Source organism: Leucopleurus acutus (genome assembly GCF_964270905.1).
Source record: "Leucopleurus acutus genome assembly, chromosome: 9".
Lineage (NCBI taxonomy): Eukaryota > Metazoa > Chordata > Mammalia > Artiodactyla > Delphinidae > Leucopleurus > Leucopleurus acutus.
The window spans coordinates 13076728-13097089 of NC_139144.1; the positions used below are offsets into that span (position 1 = coordinate 13076728).

The 20362-nt window shown below is 44.7% G+C and overlaps 1 protein-coding gene across 1 annotated transcript in view; it reads right to left on the reverse strand.

Annotated features, from left to right (window-relative positions):
- BLVRA (biliverdin reductase A) overlaps nt 1–20362 on the reverse strand; it is a 54787-nt gene that overhangs the window by 13200 nt on the left and 21225 nt on the right. Inside the window, exons 3-5 of the mRNA XM_082846029.1 lie at nt 9252–9373; nt 6130–6249; nt 4502–4599 (exon numbers count right to left, since the gene is read on the reverse strand). Coding sequence (XP_082702155.1) covers nt 4502–4599; nt 6130–6249; nt 9252–9373 — 340 coding nt within the window. The remainder of the gene's footprint in view (nt 1–4501; nt 4600–6129; nt 6250–9251; nt 9374–20362) is intronic.

Below are 20362 nucleotides of genomic sequence, written 5' to 3' on the forward strand. Positions count from 1 at the left end.
AGGAAGTTTTCGGCCATAGTTTCTTCACATAAGCTCTCTGTCCCTTTCTCTCTCTCGTCTCCTTCGCTGACTTGCATAATGCATATAATGATCTGCTTGATGGTGTCCTTTAAGTCCCTTAAGTTTTATTCATTTTTTTCTTTTTTTGGCCACGCCACGTGGCATGCGGGATTTTAGTTTCCCCAACCAGGGATCGAACCTGCGCCCCCTGCAGTGGAAGCGTGGAGTCTTAACCACTGGACTGCCAGGGAGGTCCCTTTTTCACTTTTCTTCATTCTTTTTTTTTTTTTTTTTTTTGCTCCTTTGACTCAAATTTCAAGTGACCCATCTTCAAGTTTGCCAGTTCTTTCTTTTCTGCTTGATCAAATTTGCTGTTGAACCCTTCTTGTGAATTTTTCAACTCAGTTATTTTATTCTTCAGCTCAAGAATTTGTTTGGTTCTTTTGTATAGTTTACATTTCTTTGTTGATATATTTTCATTTTGTTCATGCACTGTTATCCTGATTTCATTTACTTGTCTATGTTTTGTTTTAGCTGACCGAGCATCTTTTAGACAGTTATTTTGGTAATTCTTGGATCTCCATTTCTTTAAGGTTGGTTTCTGCAGATTTATTTCCTTCCTTTGAGTGGGCTGTATTTCCCTGTTTCTTTGTATTCCTTGTGATCACTTACAGGCAAACCTCGTTCTATTACACTTCGCTTTATTGCACTGTGCAGATATTGCATTTTTTACTGATTGAAGGTTTGTGACAACCCTGCCTTGTCAGAGGATGGTTAGCATTTTTTAATACTAAAGTATTTTAAAATTAAGGTATGTACATTGTTTTTTAACATAATGATATTGCACCCTTAATAGACTATAGTACAGTGTAAACATAACTTTTATATGCACTGGAAAACCAAAAAATTCATTTGACTCACTTTACTGTAATATTCAATTTATCGCTGTGGTCTGGAACTGAACCCGCAATATCTCCAAGATATGCCTGTACTGAGATTTAAATATTTGAAAAAACAGCCACCTCTCCCAGTCTTTATAGACTTGCTTTGTACGGGGGAAGACCTTCACCAGTCAGCCAGGCCAGAAATTCTGGAGGCCACTCAAACCTTTTCTGGAGATGTATCTTCTTTGGGCTTGCACATGTAATTTCCAAGTTAAAGAGGTTTGCCCCTGTTCTCAAGAACCTGGAATCTCTTGCTCCCTGTGGCGTCTGTTCAGAGTACTGCAGTCTCCCTGGTGCTATAACAAACTACAGCGCTTGCTTCGTTCTTAGCTGCCCTGACCCTGGCATCCAATATCTACTCCTGTTTCCTTCAGCATTCCCAGTCAGGAGAGACAGAAATCAGTCCTTCAAGCAGCCCTTGAAAAGCCAGAACATTGGACACATGTTCCACTCTTTCCTTTCCCTCCCTTAGATTCTTCTAATCTAAGAATTAGAAGGGGAAGGGCTATGGTGAGCAAATGCAATGAATTTTCTTACCCACTTCAATGCAGCTCTTCTTGGCTCTGTGCTTGCCTGGGGGTACTGCAACTGCTTAACTGATTTCTGGAGTACTTGCTAAGGTATTTTGGTCTATATATTGTTGTTAAGTTGGTGACTCTGTGGGGAATGAGGTTCTGAGGCTTCTTATTCCACCACCTTGCTGACATCACTCCCAAATTATCCATAACTCTTGCCGTCCAAAATGATATAACATTAGGTATGCTGAATTGAATAAGATCATTCCTTCCTGTGCTACAATGTAATTGCTGTAATTACTGTTTCAGTTCACTTTCAGCAGATTAAGTTAATACTGCTAGTTGTGACCATTTGACACTGTGGGCTCCTCAAGGGCAAGGGTCATCTTCTTGTTATCCCCTATTATCAAGGACAGTATCTCATACATAGTGATAAGTGTCATGTAAACGCTGCTTAATGGATGTTCTAGTATGAGTTATGAATACTTGTCTAGAGAACAAAGGTCACTCTTGGTGTTCAGGGCTTTTCTCTTTTTCAAAGCCATTCATGATCTGTAAGCAAGCCATCCAGATTCTGCTTGCTTAAGGAGCTAATACCAGGATCCAATATAACAATATTTTCTCATTTTTAAAAAAGTAAGTCCATATTTGATTCAGTTTTCTATAGTTTTAACCTAATGTGCTCTTTGTGTTTCATTTATGTTTCGTCACCATGTCTTCTGAGGCCCTTCTTAGGTTAGAAAGTTTCTCAAAATTTCCTTGTTTTTTTAATGACCTTGATAGTTCTGAAGAGTATTGTTTATGTATTTTGTAGAATGCCCCTCAGCTGGGATTTTTCTGATGTTTTTTCATGGTTAGACTGGGGTTATGGGTTTTGGACAGGAAAACTACAGAAGTAATAGGCCATTCTCATCACATTATATTAAGCGTACAGAAGACATTAATAAACAGAAACCTCCATTAAATAGTGTTGGGAGACCAGAACAGGGAGCTCCCATACCCTGCGATGATAGTAGAGCCCAACAGGAAGACGACGACTCCTCTTCTGTCCTGGCAAGGACTCAGCCAATGAAAAGCCATGGACTCTTTGCTTACGATTCCCCCCACAGACTTCCTTTTCCCTATAAAAGTGTTCCCCTGCCCTTGCTGTGCAGGGATTTGCACGTGGCTCGCCACGGTTGCAGACCTTGAATTATAATTCTCTGCTGCTTCTGAATAAACTCATCTTTGCTGGAGAAATAACTGGCGGTCTACTTGTTTTCAGTCAACAAGTACATCCTATTAACATGACTTATCAACTGTTCACACTGACCTCAATCATCTCGCTGAGGCGTAGTGTTTGGTTTCTCTAGTGTAGAGTTAACCCTTTTTCCCCTTCTTTCCATCTTGTGCTCTTTGGAAGGAAGTCACTACGCACAGGACATTATCTTCCTGAAGCCACTTAGTTTGTTATCTTGTAAAGTGTTCCACATTCTAGTTCACTTACTCTTTTTTGGTGTCATTTAATTTGTTCCTTCATCCCTGTATTTCTTGTGAAGTGAGAAGTTTGGTTAAAATCTCAGTTACAGGATTTATGCTACGCACATCCCACCAGACGGCTTGTGATGTCATACTTACCCATACGAGCAATCACTTGGTTAGGATGGTAACGGTAGAACTCTTCATTGTAAAAGGACATTTTTTCCTTTGCAATTAGCAAGAAATCTCTGGCATCTTGCACTCTGGCCAGGGACGTTTGTGCCATGAGAAACACTATACAAAGCTGATGGCCCCAGAGCTCCCCAACCTTTTGCTCACTTCAGTAGTCATTCATCCACCTTTTCATTCGACGAACACCTACTGAAGACCTATCAAGTTCTGGGCGGTGTTTAGCTTTAGCTGCTGGGGCTACAGAGAGGAAAGATGGGCTCTGTCCTCCAGCAGCACGGCCTAGTACTAGAGAAAGGCAATCAAGAGTTTCAGTAGTGTGACCCGTCTATGCTGGTGATAAGAACAAGGTGCTTTCTTTGGTGATTTTCATTATAATTGTTCACCATACTTTGTTCATATTTGAAAGATTTAAAATAGCAAGTGTTGAAACAGAGAGAGTTTTTGACTTAAACTTCATTTAACTAGCTCCATGAATCCCTAAAACATTCTAGTTAGTTCTAATTGCCTCCGTAGAGGGACTTGTCCAGTTACCATAAAAACAGAAAAATCTCTGGAGGGCGGCATGGCTCAGAGGAATGAATGTGGACTTCAGAGCCCAGAGAGATTGAAACCAAAGCGCCATCTCCCGTTTAGTGGTCCTATTACTAGCTTTGTGACCTGGCACAAAAAATATTTTTGCAAGTATAGTAGATGTACAATATTACGTAAGTCACAGGTATACAATATAGAGATTTGTAATTTTTAAAGGCTGTGCCCCATTTCTGGCACAATTTCTTAACGTCCCTGAGCCATGGATTCCTATACATAAGCTAGAGAAAATACCTACCTCCAAGGATTTCTAAGAGAATTAAGCAAAATAACATATGAAGTGTTTAGCAGAGTTTTCAAGTTCCTGGCATATAATAAATATGTAATAAACAGTGTTCCTCTTGAGAAACAATGAAAATTAAAACTAATGCACGTAAGACAATCAATTACCCTGATCTGGGCATTTTTCCATTAGCAATACAACTATCACATGAATAAAACCAAAATGAAATATAATTATATATCTTATTATATAAAATAATATATAAGTATTAACAACATATAATCTATAACACCAGCATAGGTGGAAGCTAATTCATACTTTTCATTAGAGTAAAAGAAGCTAAGTCTTGAACAAACGTTTGCAAATCGCCACCCATCCCTCTGCCCTGTGGGCCCGCCACACATGCCCCCTTTATGTGCCTGCAGTATGGGGCGTGGGGCGATGGTGTGGGAGCCCATGGGACCAGTAACATATCTGACATGGGGTTAAGTTTTAAAGGCATAAAGGTGGTACCACAGAAATCTTAGAGGCAGGAATCCTTAGGAAGAGGGTCTGTGCTCTATGCACAGAACATACGTCACCTTTCTGCTCAGCCAGTGCCCACAGTTCCTTAGCTGCTGCCCAAGACAGTGTCATGGGATATTCCACAAGGACGTGCTTGCCAGCGTTTAGGAACTGTCTTTGGGAAAAAGGGATAAATACAGAGAAAATGCACTTCAGTTAAACTTCACTTAAGTGCCCTGCATGACAGAACAGAATGTTATAAATGCACAAACGTCTCCATGTAAACGTGTCATGACACGGGTGAGAGTCAGGGCCAGAGGGGGAGGCGGATGAACTGCATCTCACGTGATTTTCTACTAAGCGGTAAGAGAAAGGCTTTCTAGTCATGTGTTCATCTGAACACTCACCCATTCGTCTACTCACGTATTCAACCAGCTACTATGTACCAGTTACTCTGGAGGAGAAGTACAGCCATGTTAACAGGGAAATTGCCTATTACCACGTGACAGCTATAAATAAAAACCCACGGCAGCCAGCTGTGCCTGAGGCAATCGGAAAAGATTTCACTAAGGCTCTGAACTGGGTCTTGAAGTATCAACAGGCATTTCCCAGGTGCCAGGGGATGAGGATGTTTCACTCTGAGCAGCATATGCAGGGGATTGGGTGTTTATGGGGCGTTGTCCACTGGGACGTGGTGTGAATTTCAGCATTTCAGCATGGCAGGGGAGTGGGCTACAGGGAGTGGAGGGGAAACTAGGTCCTACGAGTGGCTGGGAGCCTGATGTAGAGGATGCAGAGTGCTGTGCTCGGAAGTCTGGCTTTTATTCTCTAGATATTCTCGGAAACAAACGTTGATAAGCATGGGAATTACATGATCACTTTGTTAAGGACATACCCTCTGGTGCCACAGAAGTTTAAGGGGAACCACAGAAAGGTGTTTCTGTCCACACTCAGAGTGGGCCTGATAAACAGGGGGCAGCTGACTCTGGGGAACGGCATGGTGGAAGCAGCTGTAGTTTGATGTAAGGACCCAGAAGGGAAGCTGAGATTCTGGGGGCGGCTGGCCCTGCCTTGTCAACTGCCAGGTCCTGAGTGCGGCTTCTCCTTCCAGGCTCAGTCCTACCAAATGCTTGGGGGGCTCTAGGCTCTGCATTCAAAGGTGGGGCGGGGGAACACTTCACATCTCCTGCTCTACGAATAATGCGATCTCCCCACTCTGATGCCACCACTATCTCCTTACTCATCTCGTGGCCGAAACTCTTCCTATTAAAGCAACTCCTAGAGACCTTCTCAGAGATTTCATGTTGTTGAAAGGGCAAAGGACAAAATGTTGGAAACTGAAAGGACTATGGCAATTCTCCAAGGCACAGAAAAGATGGTGGCTAAGTTAAACCACCAGAAAAAGGCAGGCACTGTTCAAACCACACTCAGTAAGTTTTTTACGAAGAAATAAGATACTTTAATTGTTAATGTTTCTAATGTTTTAAGTTATGGTGTACTAAATAAATATTAGTTCTACAATATTTTTCATGTCCTTATACATTTATAACCCAGAGTGAGAGTTCAAATTCTGACAATTTTTAAAGGTCATGGATCCAATGTAGTTCTTCCCATCAATAATTAAGACCCCTTTGCTAGAAGTCAGCCTGCCCAGGCATCTTTAACGTCCCGCACTACTGTGCAACGCAAGGACTTGAACACCCACCTGATGTAGTCCTCGTGGCTGGAGCTCTCACTGCAGATATAAGCAACCTCAACCTCTTGACTGGAAAGAGCATCTTCCAAAGAAATCTGCGGCACCCCATCAGTGCTCCCCAGCTCTCGTCTATTTGAGAGGAACAGACAAGTGGAGCTCAGAGTAGGCAGAGCATCGGCTGAGAACACATGAGCGCCATCCTTCTCCCCATCTCCCAACAACGTCCTGGTGATCGACTTTTGGAAATGAAGCAATGAACTTCCTGCCTCCCACTTCCAGGGCATTTTTCAGCGCGCAGCGAGAAACACGGCCTCTGGGTGAAGTCGGGGACCTGGCATCGAGTGCCGACACCACCGCTAACAGCCCACATGACATGGGAGTCTTTGCATTACTTCATCTCTAAGATAAAAAGAACTGATCTCGGGCTTCCCTGGTGGCACAGTGGTTGAGAGTCCGCCTGCCCATGCAGGGGACGCGGGTTCGCGCCCCGGTCCGGGAGGATCCCACATGCCGCGGAGCGGCTGGGCCCGTGAGCCATGGCCGCGGAGCCTGCGCGTCCGGAGACCGTGCTCCACAACGGGAGAGGCCACAGCAGTGAGAGGCCCGCGTACCGCCCAAAAAAAAAAAAAAAAAGAACTGATCTCCCGTAATCTCATTAATCACGATCTCCACGGTCACTGCCAACTTCAAGCACTTGGCCAAACACCAGGACTGCCTAACCTAATCCAAATCCAAGACACTTAACACCTTTAAGGGGCAAACGGCCATGTGATTTCAAGCTCCTTCATGGCCTGTGATGGTCAAGTGGAAGGTGGGCATCACTGCCTCATTTACAGCCGAGCTGACAAAGCCCCGAGAGGCAGGGGCTCTACGGCTAACCAGCAGCAGAGGCAGGACAGGAGCTGAGCGTCCCGGCTCCTACACATGCAGAAGGACCCCCGCCTCAGGAGAGCTGGGAGCCCTGGCTGTCTGCGCGCTGCCCCAGAGCAGAGGCTGGAGAGCAGCAGTCCTCCAACGGCGGCTGCCACAGAGGAGATGGGGCAGCCGGCGGGAGGCTCGGGCCAGCTCACAGCTCCACCCGAGCAGGAGCCAGAGCGCCTCTGGGGAAGCGTGGCTGCGGAAGGACATGGCGGCGGGCTTCTTCCTGTGGGGACCACCGACCTACATGGCTCAGTGTGACCAATGCTCCCCGCTTGTCTCCTGTGTGCCTTCCCCGTAGGGAGTATGTGGGGAACGGACTTCCAGTGAGCTCAGTCAGCTAGAGGGAGGAAGACACATACACACCTATAACACCACCACGAGAGTAACAGGAGGAATGCCGAGCCGGGGGCACAGGTGAAAGCGTCAAGGAAGGCAAGGAGCCCCAAGTTTCAGGGTTTCAGGAGAGGCTTCCCGGAGAGGTGACAGGACTTAGGTAGGTCGTGAGGAACAGGGCCCGTGAGAAGGGGACAGTGTAGTAACAGCAGGGCTGTGGTAAAGCAGGGATGGAGGGGAGCTGGCCGTCCTCCCGAGGGACCTGGGTAGGTTGGGCATTCCCGCTGCAGCAGTCACGGCGCCAGCTGCCGAGGGCGGGGCTGCAGGGGGAGCCGAGGGCGGGGCTGCAGGGGGAGCAGAGGCCCCATTTCAGCCCGGAGCCCGTGCCGTGCACGATCCCAGCCGCAGGCACGGGAGCAGCAGGAGAACGGTGCCAGCGAATCGTAATGTCAAGCCTCCCATTTGTGCTGCTCCCTTAGAATCTTTTCTTAAAAATTAATTTATTTATTTATTTATTTTTGGATGCGTTGGGTCTTTGTTGCTGCCCATGGGCTTCCTCTAGTTGTGGCGAGCAGGGGCCACTCTTTGTTGTGGTGTGCGAGCTTCCCACTGCGGTGGCTTCTTTTGCTGCAGAGCACGGGCTCTAGAGCGTAGGCTCAGTAGTTGTGGTGCGTGGGCTTAGCTGCTCCGTGGCATGTGCGATCTTCCCAGACCAGGCCTCGAACCCGTGTCCCCTGCATTGGCAGGCGGATTCTTAATCCCTGTGCCACCAGGGAAGCCCTCCCTTAGAACCTTACTGGGAGGGGAAGACTGACCAAGGGCAGATTCCCAGCACTTCTGGGTCACCTTAGTGCGGCCACTTTAAATCCTTAAGGAAAGGCCAGGAGAGGCCAGGTTTTGAGAGAGGCAAATTGGAAGAAAGCAGGTCCCATAAATTAAAATTTGAAAGAACATCTACGTGGACCGTCAGGATAGTTACTTACGCTCTGTTTAAATACTGACATTTAGTTGATTTCTCTAAAGCACTAGGAAGCAGACACGTGCCTGACTTGCCCTCTACCACATCACCTGCCGACACAGGGCCTACCTCTAGTTCCCAATGACTACTGATAAATGATGTTACAGGGCGTTAGTCTGGTGAATGGTGTGTTTGTGAGGAAGTGGTCGGGTGGAGGAAGGAGCTGAGGGTGGGGCAGGGAAGAAGAAACGCACTGAAAAGTTGGTTTTGAGTTACAGGAGATAAGTGATACTCCTTAAAAGCGGGGCTCAGAATTATCAAAGGGGAAAAGAACACATGGTGTTTAAAAGATGGGCTTTGGAATCAGATAGACCTGCGCTGACATCCAGTTCTTAGATTTTTCCAGTTGTGTGACCTCAGGCAAATTACTTAACCTCTCTGTGGCTCAGCTTCTTTATCTGTCAAGTGGGTTGACATCTACGTCAAATAGTTGGTCAGGCTTGGAAAGCCCAGGGCCCTGCATGGATGGCTGTCATGGTAACTGATGTATCAACCTAAAGCCTTCATTCAGGACAACCCACATGTGTTCACTGTGTCCCTTCAGTAACTGTCAGGCCCTGTGTTCATCTCCCCTATGTCTGACGGCGGTCCCCCCTACGGAGGAGCTGAGGGTGGTCACGCTCATTATCCGGGTACGCTGGGCTGACTCACTGTACATCCCAGCTGCAGGTCTAGTTACTCTTCAGCTCCCAGACCTGTCCAAACCTGTGATCTTGTGGGGCTGATCCTGCCTGGTTCCCTGGAATGACCCTGGAGCTGGCTCGCTCTCTCCTGGGTCTGGAGGAGATGCGCGGCCCAAGGCCTAACCCACCTCACCGGGCTTCCCGTGAATTACAAGGCACAAAGCAAAGCAAGCCACCTGGACACGAAGCCCATCAGGTTCAGGTACGCCGAGGAAGCGTGTGGATTCCGCAAGTCCCGGATCCGCACGGAGCCAGCTCTGCCGATGCCAACCACCACCACGCCAAACTTCCTCTCGGGCTGAAACACAAGGGATCAGGGTGGGGTTTAAAAACGGCCCAGGCGTCTAGCAAAGCGCAGCGAAACAAAGACGTGTGGGCAGGACCAGTCAGGGTCCAGACAAGCAAGGAAGCCAACCCAGAGCACACAGGAAGCTGCAGCAGCTAAGGGGGGGGATGAGACGCTCCCTGAAACGCAGGCTCGGAGACGAGTCAGCTCCCCCCAGAACATTTCTGTGGGTGCTCTGACCTGTGTCGTCCACAGAAAAGGCTCTCCACTTCTACTGCCGCCTCCCCCAGGATGAGAGATCTTCCTCTTTAAGCCACACCCAGTCCTAGTTTGGCACCTCTGTCCTCCCCGAATCCCTCCTCCAGTGGATGTGCGAATCTGATACAGTGGGGAGTCACTCAGAGGCCACAGCTGCTCAGTGAGATGTGGGCAGACAGGGCCCATGGGTACCAGCTACAGTCACCTTACTCAGACTCCTCGCTATGGCTTTCTGGGTTCCAACCAGTGTCACTCCCACCCTACTGTGGCAGCTTACTCATTATTCAGGTACACTGCTGGAGGCTGGATGCCTATAGTATTATAATGAAAAATCAAGTCGACATTTTCAAGTTATACAGCAACTCACTATAATCCAAACTGATAAAAATGATCTCTACACATCCCTCAAACCTAGTTCTTCTTGGATGTCTCCAAGCATAGAAACTCCATTGTCTCCCTAGCCGCTAGCATCTAGCCCCTTTCTTTCACCTTTGTCATCTGGGTGTCACCATTTCCCACTGAGTCCACCCCTCTTCATGCGTCCACTGCTCTAGTCTTGGCCCAGGACTTGTTTGCCTCCTGCCTGACGACGTGACAAATCACCACCTGGTCTCACCCTTCCCATGTGTGGTCCCCAGGCCTGCCAGAGGAGATGCTTCAGACGAAAACTAAGTCCCCCCCACCCCGATTAAAGCCCTTCATTTTCCCAGCTGTTACAGACTGAATGATTGTCCCCCCCAGAAGTGGGAACTCTGTCCTCCAATATAATGGTAGTAGGAGATAGGGCTTTGGGGAGGTAATTAGGATGAGATGAAGTCATGAGGGTGGAGCCTGCACGAATGGGGCTGGTGCCCTTCTAAGAGTCACGAGAGAGCATGCTTCCTCTCCCTGCTCTCCGCTCATGTGAGGACAGGCTGAGGAGTCCGTAGTCTGCAGCCCAGAAGGGTACCCCTCCCGCCAGATCTCAACCTGATCTCAGGCTTCCAGACCCCGAACTGCGAGAGAGAAATTTCTGTGGTACTTTATTACAGCAGCCCAAACTGTAAGACAGTTTGTAGGACACCAACCAAAGGGAAAAAAAAAAATCCAAGTCCACATTCTTTACCAAACACATAAGGCCTTTCACAACTCAGCTCCAGCCTGCTTCTCCAGCAACGCCTTCTGGTCAACTCCCCCACTGTGTAACTTTAGGCTTCTGACCTTCCAAACAACTTCAAAGTACGCAGAACACACACGACTGTTTGCTCCCTCTAAGTCTTTGCAAATCCTGTTCCCCTTGCCTGGAACGAGCTTCTCCCCACTGTCCACAGGGTGGATGTCCACACCTTCAAAGCTTTTAAGACTTGGGCATCTTACACTCTATGAAGCTTTTCCTGATACTATCAGATTTTTTTTTTTTTTGGCATATAATAAAACCCACCCATTTTAGTGTACAGTTCTATGAGTTTTGACCAACATAAACTCATATACCTACCACAGTCAAGATATAGAACAAATGAACTTATTTACAAAACAGAAGTAGGGTCACAGATGTAGAAAAAAGATTTATGGTTACCAGGGGATAAGGGTGGGGAGGGATAAATTGGAAGACTGGGATTGCCATATACACAGTACTATATATAAAATAGATAACTAATAAGAACCTGCTGTATAGCACAGGGAACTCTACTCAACACTCTATAATGGCCTATATGGGAAAAGAATCTAAATAAAAAAAAGAGTGGATACACGCATATGTATAACTGATTCACTCTGCTGTACACGTGAAACTAAAACAATGTAAATCAACTATACTCCAATTAAAAAAAAAACAAAGGATACAGAACAGTTCTATCACCCCCTCCAAAATTACCTGCGCCCCTTTGTAGTCAACCCCTACCCAACCCCAGGCAACCACTGATCTGTTTACCATCCCAAGAGTTTTGCCTTTTCTAGAATGTCATATAAATGAAATCATATGATATGTAGTCTGAGTCTATCTTCTGCCTAGCACAATGCATTTTTCACCTATGTTGTTGCATGTATCCATCATTTCTTTTTATTACTAAGTACTAGTCATGATGGCTTGTTTATCCATTTCACAGTTGAAGGACATTTCTGATGCTTCCAGTTCAAATGAATTCATAATTCAATTATGAATAAATCCGCTATAGATAGTCATGTCCTACTTTTTGTGTCAGCACAATTCTCAAACTTGGGTAAATACCTGGGTATGAGTTTGCTGTGTCATATGGCAAGTGTAGGCTTAACTTCATGAGAAACTGGCAAACTGAGTTTTTCCAAAGTGTACCTTTACACCTATACTGTTTTGCATTCTCGCCACTGATGTCTGAGAGGTCCAGCTGTTCTGCATTCTCACCAGCACCTGGTATTATCAGGTTTTCTCCTTTTTGTTTTAGCCATTATGACAGGCGTGTTGTGGTCTCTCACTGAGGTTTCTATTTGCGTTTCCCTAACGACTAGTGATGTTGAGCACTGTTTCGTGTGCTTCTTTGCCGTCTATAAATCTTTGCTGGCAAAGTGTCTGTTCAAATCTTTTGCCACTTTTTATTGGGTTGTTTATTTTCTTATTATTGAGTTTTTAGAGTTCTTTATATATTTTTGATACAATTCATTTGTCAGATACGTAATTGGCAAACAACTTTTCCTAGTCTGTAGTTTGTCTTTTCATTTTCTTAAGAGTGACTTTTTAGGAGCTCAAGTTCTTAATTTTGATGCAGTCAACTTATCAAAAAAATTTTTTAATGGATCATTCTTCTGGCTACTCCAGTGTCACAAACATTTTCTTCTATGTTTTCTTTTAGACATTTTATAGTTTAAGATTCACAGTTTTAGCTTACTTTAGTTTTAGTTACTTTTTTCTTTCTTTTTTGGCCGCGTTGGGTTTTTGTTGCTGCACACGGGCTTTCTCTAGTTGTGGCGAGCGGGGGCTACTCTTCGTTGTGGTGCACGGGCTTCTCACTGTGGTGGCTTCTCTTGTTGCAGAGCATGGGCTCTAGGCACGCGGGCTTCAGTAGTTGTAGCACGTGGGCTCAGCAGTCGTGGCATGCAGGCCTTAGAGTGTGCGGGCTTCAGTAGTTGTGGCGCAAGGGCTCAGTAGTTGCGGTATGTGGGCTCTAGGGCACGCAGGCTTTGGTAGCTGTGGCTTGTGGGCTCTAGAGTGCAGGCTCAGTAGTTGTGGCACATGGGCTTTGTTGCTCCGCAGCATGTGGGATCTTCCCAGACCAGAGGTCGAACCCATGTCCCCTGCATTGGCAGGCCGATTCTTAACCACTGCACCACCAAGGAGGTCCTTAGTTACTTTTATAGTTTATGTTCTGAATTAATTTTTCCACATGGGGTAAGGTATGAATCAGTTTCTTAAAAAAATTTTTTTAGAGCAGAGAGGCAGCTTCTAGTGTATGTATTCATTCCACAGGCTGTATCAACTATCTACAACTAGGCAGGGCTATGCCAGCCCTGTATTTAAATGTACCAGGACTTTAAACCCAGCTCATGTGCCTTCTTCTCTGGAAGCCATCAAGTTTCTTTTTTTTTTTTTCGCATATGATATCCAACTGTTCCAATATGATTTATTGAGAAAGACCATCCTTTTTCTATTGAAATGCCTTTGTGCCTTTGTACAAAAGGAAACTGTCTTGATCACTATAGTTTTATGGTAAGTATGGAGTCCATTACTGTGAATCCACCAACTTTTTCTTTTCCAAAATTATAGTTCTCCTGCCTTTACATATAAATTTTAGACTCAGTTTGTCAATTATTAAATAAATAAAATAAAATGAAATAAAATAAAAATTCCTGCCAGGATTCTGAATGGTATTATGTTGAATATATGGATCAGTTTGAGAGAAAACCCAACATTTTCACAATAATGAATCTTCTAATCCATGAATGTGGTTCATATCCCCATTTATTTAGGTCTTTGATTTCTTTCATTTTGTCATTTTCAGTATATGGATTTAGCACATATTTTGTGAGATTTATACTTGTTTTTTTTTAATGATTTTTAGTGCTATTATAAATAGTATTTTTTTAACCTTCCATTTCCAGTTGTTCATTATGAGTATACAGACATACAGTTGATTTCTGTGTACTGACTTGGCATCTTGTAACCTTGCTGAACTCACTTATTACTTCTAGCGGCTTTTTTGTAGATTCCATTAGATTTCCGCATAGACCACAGAGTCAGATGTGAACAGAGACGGTTTTACCTCTTCCTTTCCAATCTGTATGTGTTTTATTCATTTTTCTTGCCTGATTGCACTGGGTGGAACTCCAGTATGATTTTGAATAGGAGTAGCAAGAGCAGACATTCTTTTTTTTTTTTTTTAATAAATTTACTTATCTACCTGTTTTTATTTTTGGCTGTGTTGGGTCTCTGTTGCTGTGTGTGTGCCTCTTATTGTCGCGGCTTCTCTTGTTGCAGAGCATGGGCTCCAGGTGCACGGGCCCCAGCAGCCGTGGCTGGCGGGCTCAGCAGTTGTGGCCCGCAGGCTCCAGAGCGCAGGCCAGTTGCTCTGTGGCATGTGGGATCCTCCCAGGCCAGGGATCGAACCCGTGTCCCCTGCATTGGCAGGCAGACTCTCAACCACTGCGCCACCAGGGAAGCCCCAAGAGCAGACATTCTTGCTCACGTTTTAATCTTAGAGGACAGCATTTGCTCTTTTCACCAAGAAGAATTATCTTAGCTGTAGAATTTTTTGTAGATACGCTTTATCAGGATGTGGATATTTCCTTTTATTCATATTTTGCTTACATTTTTAAAGGCATAAATGGTCTAGTTTTGTCAAGTGCTTTTTCTATGTCTATTGAGATGATTGTGTGATTTTTTTCTTAAAGTCTGTTGATATAGTGACACCTTTCATTCCCAGGATAAACCTCACGTGGTCATAATGTATTATCCTTTATATATGCTGTTGATTCTATTTGCTAAAATCTTATTAAAAATGGTTGCATCTGTGTTCGTGAGAGTTACTGGTCTGTAATTCTCTTTTCTTGTAATGCCAAATTATTTCTAGTATTTCTGATTCTATAAAGGTATTCCCTTTTTACTGCCTGTATAGAACATTTTATATGACTGTTAATTCTACTAAAGAACTGCTTTTTCTTTATGGTATGAATTCCAACTGATGGAATACATGCCCTTAAAATAGGTTTCCTTTATCCAATAAAATTAAGATTACTGATAAGTTTCTTGGCTTTAAGGCTGGGCCAGTTGCTACTAGCACATTTTAGGTAAATAACATTCTTTACTAAACACTGTGAGATCATTCATTTGAAACTTTCAGAGTAATTCATAGAAAATAGATAATATATTAAATTACATACTGAATGGTCAATCTACAACTATAGAAATTTATATATGAAGCAGCTCTTTAAAGAAGTAAGACCCACAAATATGTCTGTCTTGGGATAATAGACATAGTTGAAATGAATAAAATCTGGAAGACCAATATTGTAACACTATGTTCTGTTAGTCTTTTTTTTTTTAATCATACAATTAGTAATCCATTTGTGCTTACAATATTCATACGTATGAGCTTAAAGGAAAAAAATCTCATGATAATAAAAAGGTTTTATACTCATATATACTTTTTTTTTTTCCTTTGGTATGCGGGCCTCTCACCGTTGTGGCCTCTGCCGTTGCGGAGCACAGGCTCCGGACACGCAGGCTCAGCGGCCATGGCTCACGGGCCCAGCCGCTCCGCGGCATGCGGGATCCTCCCAGACCCGGGCACGAACCCGTGTCCCCTGCATCGGCAGGCGGACTCTCAACCACTGCGCCACCAGGGAAGCCCTCATATATACTTTTAAATTACACTACTGTTTAAACATTTTCCTAAAGTCAAACCCTCCTTTCCAGCTGGCATGGTTTTTCAAGCCTAACTCTTGACAGCGGGTGGCCCTCTGGCATTAGTGAAGTAAAGAAGGCGGTGATAAGATCAAGCTGAAACCATTAATCCAGGTCTTTGAATTGCACTGGCTTCTTCACCTGCACCTTCCCCACTCCCACCCTCATCGCCAAGCCCATCATCCATAAAATGACCCACTTCTTCGAGTTTTAGATTGTTTACTTGTTTCCCATCATCCTTAACTTGGCACTATTGCAGGGAGCCTGCGGCTGACCTCCTCATGCCTAACAGGAAATCATCCAGCTTTCTGTGGCTCCCATTACCATATAAATTGACTAAAGGAAGAAAAGAAATACACAATGCTAAAGAGAACTGCAGCTCGTGAGGACCTGTACATCCAATCCAGCCAGCCTCAAACTGACATCTTTGTTTAGCATTCTCATTCAGGGGTTAGCTTTCTTGGACCGCTGAGTTTGGAGCCGGTGGTGATTATTCTCCAGGAACAGGTGCCAATGTAGAGGCTATGAAGCAGTAGTTTGGGCTGGGTTGGCATTCAATGTGGCCTGAGCTGAAACGGCAGCTTGACATTGTACGAAATATCACATATTACTAACGAGCATACACATGTTTGCCACCATAGTACCTGCAATGGACTAAAAGCAAGATACACTGGCAGTCTAGCTGGAACAGTTTGCCCGACAAACCGGTTGTCTACGTTTCTTTGTATTACGTGTGGAAACAGGCAACTGTATGGGAATCCATCTGTGCTTGTGGAAGCGTGTGTTGTCTCAGTCTTTCTGAGGAAGAACTGGCAGCTCTAGACACGATTTCTTGACTGGATGAAGGAGGGGCTGACCTTGAATCATTTGGACTAGAGTTGCTGCTGGATGCTGGCGTTTCATGGCTTTCTCTATTGGCACTGGGTTTGGAGTACTGGGATGAGTTCACGAAACATACACAAATGATAAACCATGACACTCATCTTGTTTTCTGATCATCTTTCGGTGGCAAATGATCAGGAAGGAGTCTACCCAAGTAGAGCGCTCTGATCCTCTGTCAAATTTATTATCTCACAGTTGCTGAGGGTCTGGAATCTGAATGTGGCTTAACGGAGTCCTCTGCCCAGGGTCTCACTAGGCTGCAGTCAGGAGCTGGCAGGTTACGTCCCCATCCAGAGCCCAGGGTTCTCTTCCACGCTCATGTGGTTGTCCGCAGAATTCAGTTCCTTATGCTTGTGGGATGGAGAGCTCTTAGAAGCCACCTGAAGTTCCTGACAAATGCCTCTCTCTATAAGCAGTTCACATCAGAGCAGCCTGCTTCTTCAATCCAGAATTCCTCTCTGTGGAAAGGTTTCAACTACAGAGACTATTTATTTAATAGGTATAGTTGGAATATATACACATTCAGGTTGCCACTTCTTTTTCAAAGTGCTTAGGAAGTCTGAGTCTTTCAAGGAACATGCCCATTTCATCTAAATTACTCTTTCTAGCCATAAAGGTATCCACAGTATTCTCTTATTGTTCTTTAACTCGCTGTAGAATCTGCAGTAATGGCCTCTGTCTCATTTCTGATATTGGTAATTTGTGTCTTCTCTCTCTTTTCCCTGAGCAGCCTGGCTAGAGTTTTATCGATTCTAATGATCTCAAAAAAACCCCAAAAGACTCTCTTTAGGTTTCACCGATTTTCTTGATTGTTTTTTGTTTCCTTGTTGCGTTGATTTCGGCTCTTATCCTTATTACTTCAAACTTTCTGCTTGTTTTGGGTTTAATATGCTCTTTTAAAAAAAACTCTGAGGTTGGGAATCTAAGTTATTCATTCAAAAACTTTCTTCTTTTCAAAAACAGACATTTAGTGCTATAAATTTCCCTGTAAGTGATGGCAGTGCTTTAGCTGCACCCCACAAACTGGGAAGTGTCATGATTTCATTTTCATTCAGTTAACGATACTGTCTAATTTCCCTTGTGATGAACTCTTTGGTCAGTGGATTATTCAGAAGTATGTTATTTAGTTCCAGATGTTTAGGGATTTTCCAGATATTTTTCTACTACGGGTTTCTCATTTAATTCCAGAGAAATATCAGTCAGAGAACATCCTTTAAATGATTTGAACCCTTAAAGTTTTTGTTTGTTGTTTGTTTTTGCGGTACACGGGCCTCTCACTGTTGTGGCCTCTCCCGTTGCGGAGCACAGGCTCCGGACGCGCAGGCTCAGCGGCCATGGCCCACGGGCACAGCCGCTCCGCGGCACGTGGGATCTTCCCGGACCGGGGCACGAACCCGCGTCCCCTGCATCGGCAGGCGGACTCTCAACCCCTGCGCCACCAGGGAAGTCCTGAACCCTTACATTTTTAAAAACATGTTTTATGATCCAGAATATGGTCTGTCTTGGTAAACGTTTTGAGCACACTTAAAAAGAATGTGTATTCTACTGTTGTTGGCTGGACTGTCCCATAGGTCTGTTAGATCAAGTTGGTAGGTAATGTTATTCAAGTCTTCTATATACCTACTGATTTTCTGTCTACTGTTCCAGCAATCATTGATAGGTCCTAGAATCTCTGAATATAATTGTAGATTTGTGTGTTTCTCTTTACAGTTCTATCACTTTCTGACTGATGTATTTCAAAGCTCTATTGTCAGGAATATAAATTGTTAGGGTGGTTATGGTGTCTTGATGAATTAACCACTTTAGCATTCTGAAATGACCCCTTTTATTCCTGGTAGTATTTTTTGCCCTAAAATTTATTTTGTCTGATATCATCAATCTACTCCCAGTTTCCGCTGATTTGTGTTAGCATAGTACATTTTTTTCCCCAACCCCTCACTTTTAACCAATGTGTGCTTTCATATCTGAAGTGAGTTTCCTGTAGGCAGCATATTGTCAGGTCTCGCTTTTTATTCAGTCTAACAATCTCTGCTTTTCAGTGAAGTGTTTCAACAATTTACCCTATGATTACGGATATGGTGGGGTTCCAATCTACTGTCTTGTTGTCTTCTATCTGTCCAATCTGTGCTTCTTTCCCTCTTCTTCTGACTTCTTTTCAGATGAATAAAGTATTGCCAATGATTCCATTTAATCTCACCCGGTGGCTAGTAGCTGTAACGATTTTAGTGGTTTATTAAGGCCTTTATATGATACGTATTTTACTTAGCACAGCCCGCCTTAAGAGAACATCGTACCATTTCACACATGAGAACCTTCCAACAGGTTACTTCCACCTCCTCTCTCCCAGACTTTGTACTACTGTTGTTCCACAACTTACAGCCCCCTCAAGGTACCAGTCAGGTTACTCATAAACCCCTCAAGGTACCAGTCAGGATTCAGTCTGGAAAAGAGAAAGCATTCAATGTGTTCTAAGCACAGAGTTTTAACACGGGGAATTAGAGGCTTATATCAGCGGTCCCCAACCTTTTTGGCACCAGGGACTGGTTTCATGGAAGACAGTTTTTCCATGGACAGTGGGTGGGAGTGGTTCAGGCAGTAATGCAAGTGATGGGGAATGATGGGGAGCGATGAAGAGTGATGGGGGAGCAATGGGGAGTGATGGGGGAGCGATGGGAGCGATGGGGAGTGATGGGGGAGTGATGGGGAGTGATGGGGGACTGATGGGGAGTGATGGGGGAGCGATGGGGGAGCGATGGGGAGTGATGGGGGAGCGATGGGGGAGCGATGGGGGAGTGATAGGGAAGTGATGGGGAGTGATGGGGAGTGATGGGGGAGTGATGGTGGAGCGATGGGGGAGTGATGGGGAATGATGGGGAGCGATGGGGAGCAGCAGATGAAGCTTCACTCACTCGTCCGCCCGCCACTCACCTCCTGCTGTGTGGCCCGGTTCCTAACAGGCCGTGGACCAGTACTGGTCTGCGGCCCCGGGGTTGGGGACCTCTGGGTTACATGACCATTGCCACCACTGGGGAGCTAAAGCCAGAGAAGCCATCACTGACCATCTCCCTGCCGTACTGAAGCAAGTCATTCTCAAGAGCTTGCCTGGACGCCAAGACCTCAGGGAAAGCATCTGCAGCCTTTTTCAGCCTGCAGCTGGGAAGAAGCAACTGTGCTCTCTCAGTAACAGTCTCTCTTTCTTCGGCCTTCCAAATCTCCCAAGTCTGCTTCTAACTGGCCAACGTCACACATGAAATGGACCAGTGGGCAATGCAGTTCCAGGCTTGTCTTCCTTGAGTCAGGGAGAATGTGGGAAGGAGAGGCCACAATGCCCAACTGACAACAGGCAATTTAGCCCTGTTAGTACCTTCTGGGTTACAAGTTTACCCTTTTACTTTTAATTGCTGACAGTCTCATATACGAAAAGCAGAAAGACAGTCTTTAGAGAAATCTGTACTGTAACAGCCCAAACACACATGCCTGATCAAATATTTGTTTCTTCTTTCACCCAAAAAAGGAAACAAGCAATCTCCTTATGAGGCTGAATCTATACAGTATTCCTAAGATTAACTACTAAATTACTACATTCCAGAAAATAACCAGGAACATAAGTTTCTATTAGCTTTAAAAGAGCCATGAGGTTAAGAACCAGCTTCATTATCTGTAAGAAGCCAAGTTACTTTTTCTATTTTAGTAATTAACAATACACACAAACTTGTGTACAAAACCTGGCTGGCATGGTGTCAGACTGAAAGTGCTTCTGAGTTTGGTTTACACAACATTCCTTTGCAAAACTGACACAAAGGGACAAGATATGGGTGAAAATGCTGACATATTAACAGCTGAGTTCCTCTGTGGGAAAGAACTTTGTTTTTGAGAAAAATGACTTTGCTAGATAGACCATTTTACCTCCACCTGCTTATCTGACATGAGGCTTCTTCAAGGCATGTTCTGAAAGGAAACTGCAAATCAAAGAGGTGAGGGCTTCTGGTTTCCCACTGCACATGGAAGGA